Raw genomic sequence first — 23,068 nt, 5'->3', positions numbered from 1 at the left:
CACAATTAGTCACAATGCTGGCAGTTAATCGTGCACACAAAGTTGTTTAGACAAAGTAAGACTGAATTTCTTGAGCAATTTATTCAGAGCTGTGGCTTCTCTGCTTTCTATTTTGATATGGTTTAAAGTTTCTCACTGTTCAAAGAAATTATTCAAATATCTCTATTGACTCCAGCCTTATTGTTGGGCAGTGTATAGAATTAAACGAACATCAGAAGTGTTGCAACTGAACGGTTCAAATGCTTTGATTGGTTGATAAACATGATTAAGAGGCACAGTTAAACTGTATAGCATATAAACAGTATTACCCTAACAACCTCGAGGCTTTGGAACAGAGGAGAGGCCCAAGGGGAGAACTCTAGAAGGAAAACTTGAATATTATAGGTGTACTTTTAATTTTTATTTTGTATATATGTTGAATAATACATGCAAATTAGAAATGTAAAAGTGAACTTCTGGTCCTTCCGAGGACTCTTCATTTGAAAACCTGTTGAATGATGAGTAGGTCTCCCAGGAGTTAGAAGATCATTCTGGAAGAGTCCATCAGCTGAGCAGGTTGCTGTGATGTTTAGGATCAGCAGGAGACAGCTCTGGAAGCAGAGTGTCACCCGAGTTTTAACGGTAAGGAGCCACTGTCTGTAAAATTGCACGTGGGTCTTGGATTATCATCTCTCACACCTGTGTGGAAAGATAGCTAAAAAAGTTCAAAGTTATACACTGGTGAATTTGTGAGAAACATATTTGTCTCCTAATTTTTCGATAGTGCATAAGGCTACATGTTGATATTTCAAATTTAAAAAAAACGGTTTGCATCCTTAGGCTTTTCTGTACCTCGCATTCTAAACTATAACTACTTTTAGAAGTACACGCTGTGTCTTTAGGGACAATGCTCGCCTGAGGGAAAAAAACACATTCAGGGTGCTTTGGAGACTTCGCATTCTTTCAGACCTGTAAGCTTTTCTTGGTGATGAGAGAGAGTTAAGGCAGAGTCTAGGCTGCCAGTTTTCCAGGCTCTTTGGAATCGCACCCTACTGCCCGTTCTATAGGCCTGGAGATGAGGTCACAGACCCTGAGATGTATGGATGTGCCTTTGGAGTCACATTGAAGAACGAACTTCCCTCACACTGGGCTCAGCTCAGGAGGTTTTTATTATGCAAATGCCAAGAGAGGGATCTGGAACCTCTTCCCCTGCCAATTAATGTCAGAAGAAAATGGAAGTACAATGATGTACACCTGAAATTTTTACAATGTTATAAACCAATGTCACTGCAATAAACAAAAAATTAAAAAAAAAAAAAAAAAGAAGAAAATGGAGGTTTCTCTAAGGACTCCCATCTCAACTCTAACCCATGCTTTCTCAGGGCTTGATCTCTGTATCTTTTATGCATCCCCAACAGCCCAGATGATTCCGTCTGGCCTTGCAGCCTGTTGTTTCCCCACAAAACAGCAGGAATGCTGTCTCTGCCTTTTCTAGGAATATTTCTAGAATGTTTCTGCATTCATTCTGCCACCTGCCACCCTCCACTTCCCCAGTGCCACGATTCATCCTTCCCAAGGTCGACATCTTCCAGCCAAGCCCTTGAACTTGTTTGCCTGCAAACAGTTTCTCATTCTTTAGGAGCAAATCCAAGTGTCGCCTCCTCTGAGAAGCTTCCCTGCCACTTTGAGGAGGAGGCGAGAGTTCCTTCCCTGTGCCCTCTCAGCACCTTGCTTCTGTGTCCATTAGAGCCCTGGTCACATCACTGTAGTGAAATGACATTTGTCTACATGCACTTTCCCTCACTAGATTGTGAGGACAGGGATGACAGTTTCCATTTTTGAATAGCCTTCCCTTAACACAGAGCCTGATACCAGTATGGCTTAGTTCATGCTTGTGCAATAAATTGAATGAATTGGACTTTTCACATCTGAATATTTTTCCTGTCTTTCACTACCAAGTCTAAAACGTTGAAATCGGTGATAAAATCTCGAGTATATTTAATGAATTAGATTCTTCCTTGGCATGAGCTGCCTTTTGGGAGTAAGTTAAGTTTTTTGGAGGTTTCGTTATATATTCAGGATGCTGGTTCTCTTCATGCCACTGAAGTATGATATTAACAGAATTACCTTAGTAATGTTGTAGTATATTACATAAATAATTACACATTTTCTATTTAGCATGCTGATATGACAATTTATTAAATTATAACTTTGTAAACTAAAATAATCAATGGCAAAGATTCCAAAGCTACTTAACGTAAATCTGTATTTATTTAACCTTGGTCTGGAATTATTACTCTAACAATGCTATATTATAACTAGGTTGTTGTAATATAATAATTGACATGCAAATAGCCAATGTACTGTAAACTCTATGGGTTTAGAATAGTCAAGCCATATATCCTTTCTTTTGTATAATAAGCCCAAATACTTTTCAATGAAAAAACTTGAAATAATTCTGTGTATATTCACTTGCTTATTTGCAAAAATATCATCCAGATATGATGTCTGCCTTCTTTCTGCTTTTCTCATAGATGAAGAATGCTTAGTACCAAGTGACAAGTGTACAAGGGACATGAATTCCAGACTTGTGGATTCTGTTATTCTTTCTTTCCCTAAAATTAAATTGAAATACATAATTTTGTTGGTTGACTTTGTTGACTTCCAGAAAAAGAACTTGCAAGGTTTATGACAGTTCTTGACTTAAATTCACCTGATTGCAAAGCTGGTTTTAAAATAGAAGACAGTTCTCCCTTTGCTGCAGGGATATGTATTCAATGTTTTACCCTGTATGTATTTCTGCTAGGGAATACTGCTGCTTATGGAATTTCAGATTTCTAGGTGATTCTCGTGGGGGTAGAGACTGGGGGGAGGGGGAGAGAGAGGGCACGATCCTCTCAGGAGGCCCATCTCCTTCCCCTGCTGAGAAACTCTGCAGGGAGGCAGCCATTGTCCCCGTGGGAGGGCATAGTAGAAGCCAAGACAGAAAAGAACATTTGCTTTCAGATATCTTTTGAAAGCTGAAGGGATGTCAGTTTTGTTATTCTCTGGCAAAATAGCCAAACCGGTTTCAGTATCCTGTGTTAATCAGGTCCAGACATGTTTGGCTCAGTGAAGAGATTTCACATATACAGGTCAAAACAATTTCCTTGGAGCTTCGGGAGGTGAATGGCTCTAGGATTTCGCTGGGGAGTGGGGAGGGTACAGACACTGCTTGTTAATGCCCAAGTGAGTACTCTTCAGCCTGAATGAGTTAATGCCCAAGATGCCCACATGGTAAGCATGTCATAGCTAGACCCTGGGAGGATGCGACTCTAAGTGTAAAACTCATCCAGCTCACAAATATCCATTGAATGCCTACTTTGTGCCAGACTCTGCTCCATGAAATGGCAGGGAAGAGCACTTCTCAACCTCATGGAGTTTAGAGCTGAAACTTGTTCTTCCTATCAATTTTTGTAGAACTCTACTAATGAGAAAAAACAAGAGGTCTCGAGTTGGAGGGATCCAAAATTTATTCCCTTGTACATTCTGTATTAAATTCCTACCTCGAGTAAGAGCCTGGTAGTACTAATCAATCATGATCAATTCATACAATGATTTCCTTTGGAGCAATGTTCTTACTGGGCTGCACATTAGAATCACCAAGCGGGCTGTTGAGAAATACCAATGCCAAGGCCCCACGCCGGACAACACAAGTCAGGGTTTCCGAGTGGTGGGAGGTTCAGGCATCAGTATTTTAAGGCTCCCAGGTGATTCTAATGAGCAGCCAACTTTAAGCACTCTGGTTTATTGTGATGAATAGGAGAAGTTTGGAAATTTCACCCCTGTGTCATATAAAATGTGAATAGTGACATATTATATTTAGTTAGCATATGGGTGAAAGCCACTTGAGTTATATGGCCCCTGCTGCCAGAGGGAACTAGTGGAGTTCATTAAAAAGAGGTATTCCTGATTTTGGAGTAAAACCACTGTGGCGTTGGGAGCAGATAACATATATGGCCATATGAAGGTTCGCTAAGTCTCGATCAGGTGTAGAAATTTGGTGTGCAGAAAACGGACTCTAAGTTAGAATTTGGGTGATGGAATGTTGTGGGGAGAGGAGGTCGTGGTGATGGGGATACCCCTAGAGCAGGTTTTGGGTCGGCTTGGGTGAAAAATCCCTATGTAGTAAAAGGTAAAGAGGGGATCTTTTATTTGCTTGGAAAGAATGACAGATCAGTGAGTTAGTAAATGGGGAGATTTAGGGGCCCTGAAAACTCCAGTGAAAAGAGACAAGATTCCAGAGCTTACTTTTAAGACACAGGAAAATTGATGGGACCTTCTCTGTTTAAGTGCTATCTCTTAGCAATGGAGAGAGAGTGCAGCTCTTGTTAAATAAAGGAGGGCTTCACTGTAGCACCTGCTGTGAGTGGATTAGCCAGCGCAGAGTGTCTTTTCCTTCCAGAAACCACTTTGCTGAAGTGCTCTTAATGTGGGAAGGACGTGCAGCACTTCCTCTGCAGCTGTGGCCCTTCACCTGGAGAAATGAAATGAAAGGGCAGTAAGAAAGACAAGACATGAAAAGTACAGTTAGAAGCAGAGAGCTGCTAACTTGTGTTTCTCCCAGCCAATTAAAGAGCAGGTTCGGGTGGTCCAGGAAGCATCACGGAGCAGCCTCTCTCAGGGAGGAAATGGGGCCCTGTGAGTTAAAACAAAAATGCTGGAAGATGAGGAGGGAGGCTTTTCTTTGTTGGAAGACACGGAAATTGGGTTAAGTTTGTAGAGAGGGCCCTACATGGAAATGAGTAAGAGAAACTGCTTCCCTCAGTTTCCGTAATTCAACACATTTACATGGGATGTAGACTAAGAGAGGTTAGGTATATTTGCTGTAATTTGAGGGACAGCTGTAATCTATACTAATGGTAGAATTTCATGCATTGGTTTATGCCCAAGTCACAACAGCACTGAAGATCTAGGAGCTTATTGACTGAATTCTGAGCTTGGAATCATGGACTCACCTTGAGCTAGAATAATTTGTTCCAGCCCTTAATTACTTGAGAGTGACTTGTAAAATGATTAACTTGGTAAATTTATCCACTGATCAGATATCAGTTGAGGCTCTCCTCTGTGCCAGGCACTGTTCTGGGCACTGGGGATATTGCAAAAATCAAAATAGAAAACATCCCTCCCTGTGGAGCTGACACTCTTGTAGGAATGGTGAGATTCAGTTGATATTGATTTTATTTGACTGCACATGAGATAAGAAGGATCAGGTTATATATAAGGCAGGTAGGTGAGCTAAACCAGCCTGGGCCATTTGGGTATCCTCCTTAAAAAAAGAAAAGAAATACATATTTTACAAATAACCAGGTGTTTCAGCTGGGCATATACTTTGAGTAGTTTTCCCTTCTGCTCATGGATTTGCCCTCATTTATCCACAGTTGGGGAAAATGGAATAAAGTGAAGTTAACTGGCCTAAGATGATCAGACCGTGTCCTTGGCCTCTTTAGCCCTATGTTCCATCTGGTAATTAATTATCTGTGGACTTGAGATTGATACTGGGAGCCAAAGCGAAATCAGTCTCAGAGGTATTGACTTTGGCGATTTAAGATAAGAGGTTTCAACTGTAATTCACAGACTCCACATTATTTACCATTATCTCCGGTGGGGATTTTAATCTGTATTATACTGTCTTCTACTCTACTCTGTTACATTGCTATATGCATACATATACATAAAAAAACAAAACACCCACATCCAGGGGCCAGCCCCTGGCGTAGCGGTTAAGTGCGCGTGCTCCGCTTCCGTGGCCGGGGGTTCGCCAGTTCGGATTCCAGCACGCACCGAGGCACCGCTTGTCAAGCCGTGCTGTGGCGGCGTCCCATGTAAAGTAGAGGAAGATGGGCACAGATGTTAGCCCAGGGCCAGTCTTCCTCAGCAAAAAGAGGAGGATTGGCATGGATGTTAGCTCAGGGCTGATCTTCCTCACAAAAAACAAAACAAAACACCCACATCCAATAAATAGAAATATATTCATTGAAAAATATGCAACAGACCCTTATTAAAACAGATCTCTTTCTCTTTCTCAGATTCAGACATGCAATAAAGCTAATCATGTTGCCTTGAAAAACTCTTTTTTTTAAGCAAAGATATATTTTTTTGGTTGCAGAACCCATTCCTTGCCCCACTCACTTTGCTGTGCAAAGGCATCGTATGAAGACCTAGTGTATACAGTATGATGTAAATAAAAGTGAAGTTGTTCAGGAGGAAGCAGCCACGAGTGGGGGGAAGCATGGAGCCCAGCCGACTGGCTGCCCAAGCAGGGAGCCCACCTCCCCAGTGCTTTTGGGAGTCAAAGATGGAGTGGGGAGATACCATTTACTGAGACACAAGAGTCTGGTGGGAGAGCTGGACACAGGGCATGCCATTTAGAAGCTACCTGGGTACCAGTCCATCCTGACACTAAAATATCACCAGTATAACTCTGAAATTGGTGCTAGTTGACTCCAATCTCCACTCGCAACTCCCGCTATACCCCAGGCAATGTATATGGGGTCTCCCCCCAGAGTGCCCTAGATAACCCTTGAGTGGAAATTTAAAGAAAACATGTTTATGGAATATCAACTTGAATGGATGCAAAAGTTTTGGTTGCCTGGGACCCCCTGCATCTTGGCCTGGCCCTGCAGACACACCAAGGCTTGATCCCCCAGCCCTGCTACTTACTAAGCTGTGCGCTCTTGGGAAAATTGTTAATCATCCATAGTCTCGATTTCCTTGGGTGGAGGTAATAGTGTCTGCTTCATATGGCTTTTGTGACAATGAAACCTAAACACAGTAAGCAAATCATGACTAGCAGATCCATAGCTAGCAATGCAACCAGGAGAAACAGCAAAATGTACTCTGACGCCTTTAGGAGGGTTGGGGAAAAGGGTGTCCCTGCTCAGCCCCAGAGGGGCTCCTAGACCTGACGGCTCCATCCTCCATCCATTTCTGGCTGCCAGTGACGTCAGTGGGGTGGGCCTGGATGAGAGACAAGCCTGCCAGCAGGGCCGGGCTTTCTAAGGGTAGAGGGAGCTTAAACATTTGCACATTTAAAAAATCGTTATAAAAAGGTTTTATGTCCCCTAAATTTTGATAACCAGGGTCAAAGCCTAGGTCATGCCATTTAAATTCAAGTGCTGATTAACTTATCAAGACCGCACCCAATTTAGTCTTCACAAATACCTTTCAAGTTTGGATTTTTCTCTCCATTTTACAGACGAGGGTAAGGTCTCTCACATTGTTGGGGATTATCAACCTAGAGCCAAAATGAAGTGTGTGTAGTTCATACACAGTTTACATATACAACCATGTAGACTTGGGCTTGGGTTCTACAGAGTTAAAGGCAAAGGTTAGTATATTAAAAATTTTAGATGGATGGGTTTGTCATGAGAAAAAGTCACTGAGCTTGATTTTGAAAGTACATGGCATTGGGTCTTGATTGGGATTTGTATTTTAAAATCTCAAGTCTGTGGTCTGTATTAACTTTTGAACCAATGAGAAGTAGCCCAAATGTTAGAGAAGGAATGGAGCTTAGCTGTCACCTAGTCCAGCGCAACATACCCTGTCACCAAATTGCAGAAGTGTTTTAATACTGTTCTGGATTTCCTTGGATATTGACTAGGTTTCTGGCCATCCTCCCTGCCGCCATCAGTTGGTGCTTGCTCATGCAATGCAGAACAATTTTAATGTGACTCCAAAAAAATTCCATCGTTTCCTTCTCACCCTCTTAATCCCACCCTGCCCTCACTCTCCAGGTGTCCTAAATGTTTCAAAGGCCAACAGGATAAGCCACCTCCGGACAGCTAGTCATCTGACTGCTTGTTGCTGCAGTTCCTTAGCAGCCAGAAAGCTGCAGGTTTCAGTTTATGGACGGACAATGCCTGATCTGATGACTAAATATTTGTTTGACGTTATTGACATTTTGTGGTCTTTAAAAAAGAAAGTCCCTCATTGTAGGAGGATACCTTAGTATAAGGCAATGAAAGTTGAGATTGATCAACATTGTGGTCTTTTGTTTACAGGGCACTGGGGTTTACTTCATATTACTTGTCATTTGGAGACAGAACAATCAGTTTACGTAAGAATGTATTCAAAGCTTAACATGCCTTTTAATATAACTCTGAAAGTGCTTCCTTTAAACACACACTGATAATTTGCTTTGTATACATAATATGCTTCTGGAAGTGTTTTTCCTCTGGGATATTTAAATAAAAATAGAAAAATTTAGTGTTCTGTTTTAGGGACCAATCTCACCTTTCCTCTGCTAGAATATTTATTTTTCCTTTTTGGAATCTTATAAAATCGGGTCACAGAGTAATGTGTTGCCATGGCAGAATCGTATTTAAGCTTCTGTATTCTTTGGAAGCCTTCAATTGCTTTACATCCTGACTCTTCTGGCTTTCTGGTTGTTTTCTTTCTTTTCGGCCACCCAGCATGTGCCGTCCCGTTTTGTTGCTCAGTTCCGGGCTCCCCGGTGGCCACCGTGTTCTCAAGCTGCTGAAGACATTTAGTACAAACTCAGAGATCACTTTGAGAAAAGCCTTTTATTCCTTCCTGCTAAGGAGGTAGAAAACAGTCAAAAAAACAGACACCTTCCTGATTTTAGCCACATTTGAAAAGACATTTAAATTTACTTCTATTTGACTGTATACTTTGTGTCGGGACCTGTGTTAGTTCCTTTTTAGAGAGATGGCAAGGATATAGGTAGATTATTCTTTTTAAACCTTAAACCCTCCCTCCGTCCCTACCCCCAACTAATTCTTCTCTCAAGCAGTCCTTCCAGGCTCCGAAAAATGCATGTAAATTGCATAGGTCTAGTGACGGCCTTTCAATCACTCTGAAATCTCTAACTTTTTCCTGTTTACTTTTTCTGAAGTATTTTGTATCTTAAAAAACTCTGCTTTGACTCTAAATTCCTCTTTATCCACTAGTCCCACACCTCTTTCCTTTATAGTCAAGTTTCTGGAAAGAGTAGTTTATATTTGATATCTTTGTGTTTCTCTTTTCCCAATCATCTTTTTCTTAAATCTACGTTCATTTGCTTTCTGCCCAACCAATGAAATTATTCTAACAAGGATTATTCTATCTACTGCTGCATAACAAACCGTACCAGAACTTAATTGCTTAAAGCAGCAACAACTGCCTATTGTCTCTCTTGGGTGGGTGACTGGGCTCAGCTGGGCAGTTCTGTTTCATGTGGCATTGGCTGGGTTGCAATCATCTGTAGGCTTGACTAGGTTGGAATGTCCAAGATAGCTTGCGAATTGGTGCTGGGGTGTCAGCTAGGATGTAGCTGGGGCTGTTGACCAGAATGCCTTGGTTGTTCTCCATGTGGTCTCCCCATGTGGCTTGGAATTCTCACAACATGATGGCTGGGTTCCAAGGGAGGACTCCCAAGTGCAAAGGCAGAAGCTGAAGGTCTCTTAAGGAGTAGCCTAGGAAATTTTACAGTCTCACTTCTCCCCACATTCTCTTGGTGAAAACTGGTCACAGCACCAACCAAATTCAAGAGGAGGGGAAGTAGAGTCCATCTCTTGATAGGTTAGTGGTACAGTCACATTACAAAGGAGCTGTGGGATGCTACAGCCATCTCATAAACGCAATTGCTATGGATATCCTAATTGACCCAACCAGTCCTCTATAGCATTAGCACTATTGGCTACTCTCCGTGGTTTATTGGTGGTGCTGCCTCCTGGTCCCTTTTCATCTCGCTGCCCGCTCATCCTCAGCCCACTCCATTTGTTCTTCTTTCCCTCCTTGTTGCTGGCATATTAGTGTTTCCCAAGGTTCTTCACCTTCTTGTCTTTTCATTCTCCATTTCTTTCTTAAAAAATCATATTTACATTCATGGTTTAAACTTTGATTTACTCATTCATTTGACAAGTATTTATTGAATAACTAGTATGTACATACCTCCTGCTGGATGAAAGAGCTGATTACATAATTGTGCAGATTCTGTGCTGCACGACCTCCAAAGATACAATTTACATTGTAGTTTTTATCTTGGCTACGTCTATGTCTATCATACCTATTTTATATCATATCAATGGTTCTCAGCAGGGGGTGATTTTGTCCTATAGGGGACGTTTGGCAGTGTCTGGAGACATTTTTTATTCTCACAACTCAGTGGTGGGGAGTTACTGGCATCTAGAAAGTAGAAACCAAAGATGCTGCTAAACACCTTCCAGTACATAGCACTGCCCCCCACAGCAAGAATCATCTGGCCCAGAACATCAATTGTGCTGGATTGAGAACCTCCGTCTATATCTGTATCTGCAATGCAATTTCTCCTTGAGCTCCAGATCCACGTTCCCAATTGTTTGTCTGTCTTAGGCTCTGGGAATGCCACCATGACCCACCAGATTGGCCTTCCTGCTTCCAGGCCTGCATCACTCCAATCCACTTTCCACACTACTGTCAGAATGACTGATTTTTTGATGCGGCACAGACAACTAAACATCTCTCCTGATTTGAAACTCATCAGTGATCTGCCGTGGACTTCAGATAATGTTTAAACTTTCTGATGTGGTCCACAATTTATTTTATGATCTGATTTCTTTCTCATTTCCGGTCATGTCTTTCTAGACCTTTTTAGTTCAGCCATCCTGGCTGCCTTGTGGTTTCCAGAATGTGCTGTGCTTTCTTATGTCTCTTGGCCTTTACATGCGCAGAAATACCCCATCCCAGGAGAGTGTGGCCAACTCTCCTTCAACCCTAGGCTCAAGCCACCTCTTCCTGAAAGTTTGCCTGTATTGCTACCTCTACCCCTCCTCAGCCCCAGGCTAGAGTGGGGAATACTTCTTTCGGCTTCTTCTCTGAAGACCCATAAATGTCCCTGGCTATATCTGATGCCCCTGTAACAACCGTAATGCCATCCTGTCATATTTACTTTTTCTGCTCACACCCTGTCAACCAGGCTGTGAACTCTTTTGAGGTCACTGGATTGCATTTGCCTCTACAGTGCTTGCACATGTTTGGGGTTTAATAACTGTTTGTTGAATAAAAGAAAGGAGCCAGAGGGGCCTTTTTTTTTCTTCCTAGTAGGAACTACTGGTTGACATTAAAGATAATACACTTAATTCAAGAAATGAATTGGAAGTTGAATATTCACCAATGGTATAATGGCTGAATAAATTATGGTACGTCCATATTGTGAATATTTTGCAGCGATTACATAGGTTGGAATAGTCCGTATTAAACTAGAAAGAAGTCTGTGATGTATTATTAAGGGAAAATGCATGAAAAATTTTTATAGTATGATATATAGATGTACACACATCTCTATACGTTTGCATATGTTTGTCTGAGCAAAGCACATATGGAAAGATAGGCTTCTAACTGGTTACATTGAACATGCCTTATTATTGTAATTAACAATCAACATTTAAAAAGTGAGCAATGGTATTCAGAAATTAATTTTAAGACCAGATGTGAACCTGTAGACAAACAATAAAGATAGGAGATAGTGTAGAAGAATATTACTTTAGTGGCTTAGGGAATGTTTACAAAATGGATATCTCTTTTCTTGTGTGTCTATTGAATGCTTATGTATGCATGGAAATAAGTCTGTAAAGATTTAGAACAAAATGTTAACAGTAATACTTTCTGGATGGCAGATGATTTTTATTTCTTCTTTTGGCTTATCTGTATTATGCAATTTCAAAACAATGAGCACACCTTATTTTCATAATAGAAATAACATTATTCATAAAAATAGAAGATAGTACAAAAAAACCTAGTACCATTAAGCTGTCTGTTATCTGAATACCCAAGACTTGAAAAAGCAATGATAGTATGAAATTATTACAAAATGAATCCATTTGAGAATAGCAGTTGCTTCATAAGATTTCTGTTCCTTTCTTGTAGCAAAGACTGAAGGAAGAGAAGGAAGCCAAGCGGGCACGTTTGGATGGTAGGCATGACTACTTATTTGCGATTGTAGCTTCCTGTGTGGACCTGAGCAAAACTGAAGTGGAGGATGCCATTCTTGAGGGGAATCAGGTGCGATGCATTTGAGTTCTTGCTGACTGGATTATGGAGGGCACAGAGGGTCTGGCACTAATTTGAGTGTTTGCTGGTTTCTGTGGTGTAAATACTCCCGTCATGGCTGATTCCAAATTACCAACATGGTGTCACTAAATGCTAAGTTGGGAAGAGTTGTGATCAGTTGGCTGTCATGAGCCAGTATGAGCCAGCTCCAGCTCCAGCACTCTGCTGGCTTTGTTCCTTCCTACCGTGCCACTCTCATGGGGTTAGTAGGAATCAGAGGAACAATTAAGGGTGAATAACAGTCAGATGGTTAAACTACAGGATGAATCAATCAGGAGTTGAAGAAATGTCCTTTTCTTCCTCTTTTTCCTCTTCATCACAGCTAACATTTATTGACTATTTACCATGCGTCAGTCTCTGTTCTAAGTGATTTTCATCTATAATCCCGTTTAATCTTCATAATATCAGGAGGTAGGTGATATTATCCCCCAAAAATGGAGGCATAGAGGGAGAGAGGGTCACACAGCTGATTCAGCCTTGGAGAGATTGTTCCAGAGGTGAAATGCTTAACTCTTCCCTACTTTCCAATTCAGACATCTGGATTTGGGGTAATGCAGGTGGAATAAATGAGTAAAATTTCTGAACTGTAGGAAGCCCAAGTCAAACTGCTATGTCCTATCCAGGACCCAGGAATGTCAGAACCTGGGGTTGTAAAGACAGCGTCTTGGCTCAGGCTCGCAAGCAAGGCTAGAGGGCCCGGAGCTTCAATACTGGCCGTGATGGAAGTATCTCCTTCACCACGTTCTTGGCTTGGAAGTTAGTCTTGATGAGTCCGTCCTACTCATCCCCATAGCACCCTCGATCAAGGAAATGTAACAAAGAAAACAGAGCAACTCGCTTTTCCTTATATATGATGGTTTTACGTATAACATGGTAGAAATTGAAGGAGGCTCATTTTCAAACTTAAATTTCGGGCTAGATTTTATCCTTTTAAAAAATTTTATTTTAAATTGTGGTAAAATACACACCACATAAAATTTACTACCTTAATCATTTTTAAGTGTATGGTTCAGTAGTGTTAAGTACATTGACATTGTTGTGTAACCGATCTTCAGAACTCTTTTTATCTTGCAAAACTGAAACTCTATACCATTAAACAACAACTCTCCATTCCTCCTTCCCCCAGCCCCTGGAAACCACCACTCTACATTCTGTCTCTATGAATTTGACTACTTTAGATATAGCATATAAGTGGAATCATACAGTATTTGTCTTTTTGTGACTGTCTTATTTCACTTAGCAAAATGCCATCAAGTTTCATTCATATTGTAACGTGTTGGAATTTCTCTCCTTTTTAAGGCTGAATAATATTCCATCATATGTGTATACCGCATTTTTGTAATCCATTCATCTGTCGATGAACAGTTGGGTTGCTTCCATCTTTTGGTTACTGTGAATAATGCTCCTATGAACATGGGTGCACAAATATCTTTCTGAGATCCTGCTTTCAATTCTTTTGAGTCTATACCCAGAAGTGGAAGTAAGCTGGATCATGTAGTAATTCTATTTTCAATTTTTTGAGGAATTACCATACTGTTTTCCACAGTAGCTGCACCATTTTACATTCCCACCAACAGTACACAAGCATTCCAATTTCTCCACATCCTTGCCAACATTTGTTATTTTCTATTTTTTTGAGAGTAGCCATCCTAATGGGTGTGTAGATTTTATCCTTTTTCTTCTCATTTCAATTCAAAACTGTACTATTAACTATTTATAGAAGCACTTGCATTGGTAGCAGGCCAGTTGACAGACTTCTAGTGATGCAGGGAACCTCATGGGTGGGACTGACTTCCAGGTTGCTATTTGATGGAGTGTTCTGCAGTCATGTGTGTTCTCATGGCAGTTTTCAGTGATTATTGCGTTTTAATAGTGATTATCTCCAGTGTGTTAGACTGGGTTTTGAAAGGTTTGTTCTCTCTTTCTGATCTGCAATTGAGTGAAAATGAAACATCTATATTTATGTCTGCTTTCAACAGCTCAACACTTTAGGAAATTAGCAAAAAAAAAAGGGGGACAATCTCTTCAAATGTGTGTGTGTAGCAAATATTTTTATTATTAATTGAATTACTTCTTTGAACTGAATCTTCATTATGGTGAAACATTTATTCTTTCATGGTTTTTATGTTAAAAAAAAGATTCTTTCTATACGGTTTATTAGATGCAGTCCTATCTGAATAAGAAAGATCATAGTAAATGCTGATTAACGTGTTTCTACTTCAGAACAGAGTCATTACCTTGCCTTTCCTTTTTCCCAGATTGAAAGAATTGATCAGCTTTTTGCTGCTGGAGGTCTTCGTCACCTCATGTTTTACTATCAGGACGTGGAGGTAGCAGAAACAGGTATCCAAATTTGATGTGACGTAACCCAGACGTATGTTGTTATAAGGTTTATCCCAGGATGGCATGAAGCAGAAGGCCACTGTGAGAACTTTCACCTTGGGAGGTGGGAGAGGTGGGGAGCAGTGAGGTGTGGTGGGTGAGGTTCTATTTTCAGGTTCTATTTTCACCTCAAGCAAAGGGGACAGATAATGGTGGGTATTTAGCCTGGTTGTTCTAACTTTATTTGGGATGTTTTGTTTTTCTTTTCAGGCTGTGCTCATAATTGGGGAATAATAAAGTAGGTTGCATTTTGAGACTTCCTTTCCTTACATGCTAGTTCGTTCTATGCAGTTATGTGCTAGCATATGCAGTTATGTTCTTGTGGACATCTGTTTTTTCTCTATATAGGCACTATTTCTTTGAAACATTGGAATTGTTGCCGATAAGCATAACATGAGTTTTCCAGTTGAATATCACATTATGTTTGTTTTCTACTGACTATGATTCAAATATGTAATATTGAATGACAGGTTTAGTTATTTTCACTTAAGAAAAATTCATAAATCTTCGTATGGATTAAACCAGCATGTCCCATTCAACTTTTACATGGATTCATATAATTTTAAAGCCAAAGTAGGGACATAAATATATTATGATTATATTAAAATATCATATGCCATCCTTTCATGACCTTTTTGAAGAAAGGGAAAACAGTTGTTGCTGTTGGCATATAGTATGACTACGCTTCTTTGTTTAAATATTGAGGAAATTATATATGCATACTCTAAATAACTGGCATTTTCTCCAAATTATCCATCTGATATTTTGTGACTAGAAAATCCATTATATTTCAAGTGAAAAATCAAAACAAGAAGAAGTTTTGAATTTCATCCCCAATTGAAAACCTTAAGCTCAGAAGAAGTGTTGGGTTCACCCATGGACTAGGCACTGGGTGAGGTTGGCCTTTGTGTATAAACCTTACATTGAACAAAAGGGTTCATGGGATGTAAACATAAATGCAGGTTTGTTTTGGTTTCCCACTCTCCCTTTAAACCTTTTCAGTGGGAGTAGCTTTTCTTCTGACTTTGGATTAAAATTCAGACAATCCCATGACTTTTCTGGATATTTTTATTTTTTTTTTAAAGATTTTATTTATTTATTTTTTTCCCCTTAAAGCCCCAGTAGATAGTTGTATGTCATAGCTGCACATCCTTCTAGTTGCTGTATGTGGGACGCGGCCTCAGCATGGCCGGAGAAGCGGTGCGTCGGTGCGCGCCCGGGATCCGAACCCGGGCCGCCAGCAGCGGAGCGTGTGCACTTAACCGCTAAGCCACGGGCCGGCCCTGGATATTTTTAGATAAGAAAAATTCCTATGGTTGCTTCAAATTACAAGCACAGTCTCAATTCAGAAATTAAAAATATCCAGTTGATCAAAACTAGCTGATCTAATGTGAAATCTTCTTCACTCCTGGCCCTCCCTCTTTCTTCCACCCCCTCCCTCACAGCAGGAGCCTCTGAAGGTGGATATTTGCAACGAGAGAGGAGCATGTGGCCCTCCTCTGCTTCCTAAACTTATCCCTACCCCTTCCCACATCGTGTTAATCACAGTTTCTGACTGTGTCAGGCTTGAAGCAGGGCAGGGACAAGAGGTAAGAGGTGCCAGGGAAGTTTTTGCTTGACTGGCACCTGGCATTCTCTGGGCCTTGGCACAGAAAGATTACGTGACTTGCGCAGGGTCACATGGCTAGGAAGTGAAGCCTGAGACTGAAGCCCTGGGAGTCTGACTCGAGAGCCCACGCCATTCATCACAGTGCTGTCCTGCCTCTGCACGATCCTGAACGCAGCAATATACTGAAGAGCCAACCAGACTGTGACGGAGAAGGGGAAGCAGGGGGAGGCGGAGAGCTGGAGTGCTGTGGGCAGAGCTGGTTTTTGATCTGGGCTCTGCCACCTGTTGGCTGGGTGACTTAGGAGAGGTCACAGCTGCCTTAAGGGTTGTGATGAGTTTTAGTAATGTAGACAAGTTGCCAGGCAGAGGGCCTGAGACACAACACATGCCCATAGATGGTGTCTTCTCCCTCCCCCCCTCTTTCTGCCCCTATGAAGCCCCAGCGCAGTTGGAGATGACTTTTGTAGGTTCAGCAAGAATCTGCTCTGGACCAAACTCTCTTATTCCTGTGCCTCCCATTCCTGTTTCTTCCTAGAGCAACAATTTTGAAATGAACTTGTGGTCTGAAATCAAACAGATCCTTTTAGGCCCCCTTAGGGCTCAAGCTAGAGATTGTCCTAGTGGTGGACCTTCTAGAGCACACGGACGAGTCAACATGACAATATTTTAACAAGAAAACTTCATTCCAAGAGGCGACCGTGTGGACTGTACATAGTATTTGTGAAACTAAAATTTTTTTGCATTTGTAGGACAACTTGGCTCTCCAGGAGGAGTAAATCCTATTTCTGGAAAGATTAAAAAGCCTAAGGTGTTCGTGACCGAGGGAAAAGATGTTGCTCTTATGGGGGTATGTGTGTTCTTCATCAGGACCGACCCTTCCAGAGCTATCACCTCTGAGAACATCCATCGGGTAAGGGGCAAGAGCAATCCTTTACCCTGAATTACCAAAAACCACATAAATTCTACAAAAAACATCCTTCCCTATGGAGACAACCATTGTGTTCATTAAATATTTAAAACTACTTTTTTTTTTTTTTTCTTGAATTCTTTTTTTTTTTTTTTAATTTATTTATTTATTTATTTTATTGCAGTAACATTGGTTTATAACATTGCAAAATTTCAGGTGTACATCATTGTACTTCTATTTCTGCATGGACTACATCATGTTCACCACCAAAATACTAATTACAACCCATCACCACACACATGTACCGAATTATCCCTTTCACCCTCCACCCTCCCCCTTCCCCTCTGGTAACCACCAATCCAATCTCTGTCCCTATGTGTTTGTTTATTGTTGTTATTATCTACTACTTAATGAAGGAAATCATACGGTATTTGGCCTTCTCCCTCTGACTTATTTCACTTTGCATTATACCCTCAATGTCCATCCATGTTGTCACAAATGGCTGGATTTCGTCGTTTCTTATGGCTGAGTAGTATTCCATTGTGTATATATACCACAGCTTCTTTATCCATTCGTCCCTTGATGGGCACTTAGGTTGCTTCCAAGTCTTGGCTATTGTGAATAAGGCTGCAATGAACACAGGGGTGCATGTACCTTTGCAAATTGGTGTAAAACTACTTTCAAAGGAGTATTTTTAAAAGCATTTAAAGCAAGCAATTAAGAGGACGTTTCCTTTAAATCTGTTGAGTAAGAGGACTTAATATTCAATTAACAAAAATTGATATAACATTTTATGTAAGTACGTGCATATGTGTATGTGTGTGTGTGCACTTAACAAGTGAGGTCTTTCCTTTGAAAAAGAGTTCCCCATAAGTTATTTACTTAATGTCAAATTTCATACCTTTAAAATAACATTTATAAAAATGGATATATAACTTTATTTTTTGTTCAGAGTAAAGTGCTTTTGTACCAGTCTCCCCTGCCCTCAGTGGGTGCATTATCTGCACCCAAATAAACTGGTAAACATCCTGTGTTCTATTTATTTCATGCTTTTATTTTGATGATTGCAATTTAGAATAGTATAAAGCTTATGTCTTAATCAAGGGGTCACAATAATAATTTTCTGGATTGAGAGACTGAATATGCAAATGGACAATGGCCAGACCATATATAAAAACAGAACTTTGACCAACAACCTGCAGCAACCTACCTGGGAAACTAACCTCCTTATCTACGATAAACAACCCAGGTAGCCAGCCTGCTATGTCAGACTTGCAGGAAGCCAGCTAGGAAGCTAAACAATAATTTCTGTAACAATTGGCTAAAAGGGCCAGGACTTGATTGATGACTGACAGCTTCCTTAATTTTTGTCCCCACTTCCAACTTGGAACCAACCAGAGAAACCCAAATGTGTACCCCTAACCAATCACACAGGATATCCCCTTTCTAGCTAGCCTGTCTCCAGCTTCCCCATGCCAACAGCCTCCAACCAGGGCACACCTTCCCTGTTTTCTGCTCTGAATCTTCCCCACTCCTCTGTGATGGTGGCCGACTCCCTTGCTATAGCAAGCTCTGAAAAAATAACCTTTGCTTTCCTCATTTGATTGGTCTTCATTTATTTCCATAGGATATTTGGCTAATTAACAACATTCAGAAATGACTTAGTAGCTATGTTGCAACTGAGGATAATTTTTATAATAAAGGATCTCCTAATTGTTTTTCAGGAGGTGAGCTTTAATATGTTAGACGCCGCAGATGGAGGCCTGCTCAATAGCATGAGACGTTTGCTATCCGACATCTTCATTCCCGCTCTCAGGGCCACGAGCCATGGTTGGGGTGAGCTCGAGGGTCTTCAGGAAGCATCCAGCATTCAGCAGGAGTTCTTGAGCTCTCTGGAAGGCTTTGTGAGTGTCCTGTCGGGCGCACAGGAGAGTTTGAAGGAGAAGGTAAGAATGAATAAGTTATTCCTTCAAAAATTATCAGATGGTGAACTAAGACAACATATAAGTGTGTAATCCTTCTCTTGGATGGTCTTAATTCCACTACCTTGCAAATCTTGAAAAAATTTTGTGGGCATTTTTATTGCCCCCTCAAGATGTGGTGGTGACTAGATTTAAGTTCCTATAGTTTGTAGTGATTAATGCAGTAGGGGTTCCAAAGAAATGTTGGCTATGATGGAGCATTTACTCAGTCATGTCGGATGTTTGACTGAAAAGAGAAGAGTATGAAATGCTTGTGGCATTGTTCTGCATTCTAGAAGGAAAGGGATTTGGAACCAGAGAGTGAGAGAGAGTGTGTGTGTGTGTGTGTGTGTGTGTGTGTGTGTGTGATGGATGGTGGGTGGTGGATGGTGGGTAGAGATGGAGGAAATCCTGAAGAGAAGGGAGAAGCACAGAGGAATTGATATCCGGAGAGAGTGGGTCTGGTTCTTTGGTTGAGGTAGTGACCGAAGGGCCTTTAATAATAAATTTGGCAAGTGTGGGATTTAGCTTCTGTAAAATTTGTGCTATCTACAATAAGCCTGTGTAAATGATTACTTGGGGTAGAGGGTGCTGGGTGTGAAACCATGACAGATGACAGCCCAGATCAGGCATGTATGGGAGGTAGAGAAATCGATCCCATGATACCAGTGACAATGTAGCACTCACCCCTCTCCAGGGGATACTGAGACCTTTTGGGACCTATTGGGATATTGGGAAGGAGGGAGGCATTATGCTTTCTAAAAGATGTGGAATGGAGGAGTTGAATCATTTTTTCCAGACAGGGGAAGGATGATTCCAGTTAACATCTGAGTTATATTTGCTATTAACTATGATGCAGGCCATACTAAAATGCAAGTTGACCCAAATTAAATTGCTATTCCACCTAAAAAAGCTGTGCAGTCATGTGATTCCACTTCATATTGTAGTAGAGGTATTACAAAAAAAGTGGGGGGCTGGCCCGGTGGCTCAGCAGTTAAGTGCGCACGCTCCGTTGCGGAGGCCCGGGGTTTGCAGGTTCGGGTCCCGGGCGCGCACTGACGCACCGCTTGTTAGGCCATGCTGTGGCGGCGTCCCATATTAAGTAGAGGAAGATTGGCATGGATGTCATCCCAGGGCCAATCTTCCTCAAGAAAAAAGGGGAGGATTGGCATCAGATGTTAGCTCAGGGCTAGTCCTCCTCACGAAAAAAAATAAAAGTGAGATGGATCCCCACACAGGAGGAAGGCTGTGCCACTTCATGAAGCCCAGAGCCCTCCCCTGTAGAACCAAGGAGTCCTCTGGATCTGGCAGGTGGAAGGTGCAGCGTGGGGGAGGCAGGGGTGGAGGCGTGCTGGGATGTCCTTCTAGGCTGGGGGCAGCATGAGCAAAGGCATGGGGGATAGGGTGTGTGGTTGCCCCCGTGGGTTTTCGGAGCTCTGTCAGAGCACAGCAAAGTGAAAAACACAGAGTGGGAAGGCCAGGATCAGGGAGGACAGAGCGGTGCCTCTGAGCCCCATGTGGATGGGGCAGACATAGAGCTTCTGAGCAAGGCTGGGCTTGGGAACCAGGACTGGGGGCCATCAGAGGGCGGAGCTGGCAAGGCTTTATTAGGAAGCCAAGTGAAGGAAACAGGAAACCTGGAGCGGGCCGTCCAGGTGCTGCAGTGTTCCCTTGTGGCAGGCCCCGGTAGCAGGGCCAATTCCTCAGCCCACAGGCCTCTCTCTGCTGGTTTGAAGGGGGCAGAGTATGAACCCAGCATCTGGCGCCCCCTGCTCCCCAGCCTGCACCTTCTGCCTTCCACATCTCCCAGCACACTCTTTGGTTTTACCTTGGTTTACCAAGAAGCCCTTAGGAGCCGGGCTTCATGAAGTGGCTCGTCGGCCCTGTCGGCATTTGAGTGACAAAAAGCCATACCCTTTCCTGCTGGTTCTGAACCAGTTGAGAGAAACATACTAGCTCTGTTGTTGGTACAGTGGGATCAGGCCTGAGATCTGAATTTAGAGATTCACAGTGCCAGGTGCAACTCTACCGGCAGGACAATGTCCTTATCAAATATTAAGGTCCATTTTGTGTTATGTGTGTTTAAAAATACAACAGATTTCTTTGTTAAGTCAAAATTCAACACATCTCCGTCCCTACCTGCTTCCTCCCGCGCCCCCTCCAAAAAATCTGTGTGTTTGCCATTGAACTTGCTAACTGTATGAATGTTATCGGATAAGGACATGAGAGTTTTTTTCTCTGGTTAGTTTCAAAAAAGAATGTGGTAGATTATAAATGACCCCACCTCTCAGTCAATTTCCTAGAAGCTCCCCCACTTTCTTTGGTTTCATGAGTTGGTGCTTTAATTTCCAAGTTCTCTATTAATTCCCAAATTTTGTGATGTTATGACTCTTTCTCTCTCTCTAGTTCACTCATTCTTCTTTTTTTACCCAAAATTTGACCTCAGAATCAGTCTTGTTGAGTGGTGTCCTCAATGCATAGGGAGGATTGGGCATTTTATATCCCACTATGCTTTCAGGGATCTTTCTTCAGGGAGAGGGTAGTTTAGTCTAGAGGATTCCCTTAAGATCCTTCTAAGCCGAGGGGTCAATGAGAAGTGTATGTGAGTGTGTGTGTGTATGTGTATTTAAAAAAGCATCAACTTAAATTTATTTAACTTTCATTTTAATTAGGTGAAGCTTCAAAAGTGTGACATATTTGAACTGAAAACCCTGAAGGAACCACTAGACTACTTGACTCTAGCTAATAACCCTGAGACTTTGGAAAAAATAGAAGGTTATATGAAAGTATGGATCAAACAGACCGAACAGGTAATTTTCCGAAACCAAACATCAGTTTCAGATGCCACATTACTGAACAAGCCAATGGAAGAAGGTATATCATATGCCATTCCCATTTGCCTATTTTTACCACAAGTTCCTGAAAAGGTGACAGGTTCGACATGGTTTTAATTTATAGTCATTAGTTAAGAGATAGTAAGAATTCTAAGAGGTGAATGTAAGTGACTTTATATACTTATATAACTAGAAGACTGCACATTGCCGATTTTTTTCTCAAGGTATAATTTACTTTGGTGAGAACCTCTGTAGAAGTACATGGAGTTTTCTAACTCAGTGTGTCCTCTAAAAGGAAGCTTGAGACTTAACCTTTAAAAAGGTATTTTCAGAAAAGTCTTAAGTGAAGGTGGACGTTTAATCAAAAAGTAAGCACAATGAAAATTAACCAACTGAAGGCATGGGAGCTTTCCAAGGTTTTATTGCTCTGAAGGTATACAGTAAGTGAATAGCCAAGGGTGAGGTCAGGTCCTCCAAAAGTTCATTCAAGCTCCTTACGTAAGTAGTTTACAGTTAGAAGTCAACTACATTTTTGTTGAAGTTTTAAAAATGGATACATGTTAAGTTAGTAAAAGGTTGTCATTTGAAGCATCATTATTCAGATAGCATAATTTACTTATTTCCTTATTTTTTGCTTATGTATAACTTTCATATCTCTAGTTCTACTCAATGGTTCATGGTTCTCCTGTGCATTTACAGGTCCTTGCTGAAAACAATCAGCTGCGGAAGGAAGCAGATGACCTTGGCCCCCGAGCAGAGTTGGAGCACTGGAAAAAAAGACTATCCAAATTTAACTACCTTTTGGATCAATTAAAAAGCCCAGATGTGAAGGCTGTGTTGGCAGTGCTCGCTGCTGCTAAGTCGAAACTTCTGAAGGTTATCAGCCATTTCTTTTTGTGCTATGAAATGGGAATGAAAATTCTGTAGGTGTATTTTCATGTCATAGAGTAATTAGAAACAGAAAAATGTTATTATACCTTTATGAAAAAATCTTTAAGATTGGATAATATTGTCCTTTTATAATTTTGGACACTGTGGAAATAGCCTTTGAATTAAAGATATTTGTTGGCTGGTGTATGTGTATGTGTATGTATTATTAGAGGGCATTGCATGTAATTAAGATGTAGCATGATAACATGATTTTATATATATTATGAATTCAGACCAACTAGATGTAGTAAAAATGAAAACTTACCTTACCTATTTTTTTTTAACCCTAGTATATTAGTTTTATATCTCTGTAACAAATTACTACAAAACTTAGCAACTTAAACATTTATTATCTCACTGTCTTGGGTCAGGAATTTGGGTGCAGCTTAGCTGGGTG

The 23,068-nt window shown here is 41.2% G+C and overlaps 1 protein-coding gene across 1 annotated transcript in view; it reads left to right on the top strand.

Annotated features, from left to right (window-relative positions):
- The window catches only part of DNAH5 (dynein axonemal heavy chain 5), a 271,398-nt gene that overhangs the window by 50,903 nt on the left and 197,427 nt on the right, over nt 1-23,068 (top strand). Inside the window, exons 2-7 of the mRNA XM_087443140.1 lie at nt 11,866-12,000; nt 14,307-14,391; nt 16,789-16,949; nt 18,671-18,892; nt 21,580-21,717; nt 22,441-22,617. Of these exons, the coding sequence (XP_087299266.1) occupies nt 11,866-12,000; nt 14,307-14,391; nt 16,789-16,949; nt 18,671-18,892; nt 21,580-21,717; nt 22,441-22,617 (918 nt within the window). The remainder of the gene's footprint in view (nt 1-11,865; nt 12,001-14,306; nt 14,392-16,788; nt 16,950-18,670; nt 18,893-21,579; nt 21,718-22,440; nt 22,618-23,068) is intronic.

The sequence above is a fragment of the Ceratotherium simum genome, chromosome 18, assembly GCF_057802395.1.
Source record: "Ceratotherium simum simum isolate JZ-2026a chromosome 18, ASM5780239v1, whole genome shotgun sequence".
Taxonomy (NCBI): Eukaryota; Metazoa; Chordata; class Mammalia; order Perissodactyla; family Rhinocerotidae; genus Ceratotherium; species Ceratotherium simum.
This window is presented reverse-complemented; position numbering and strand designations above follow the sequence as displayed.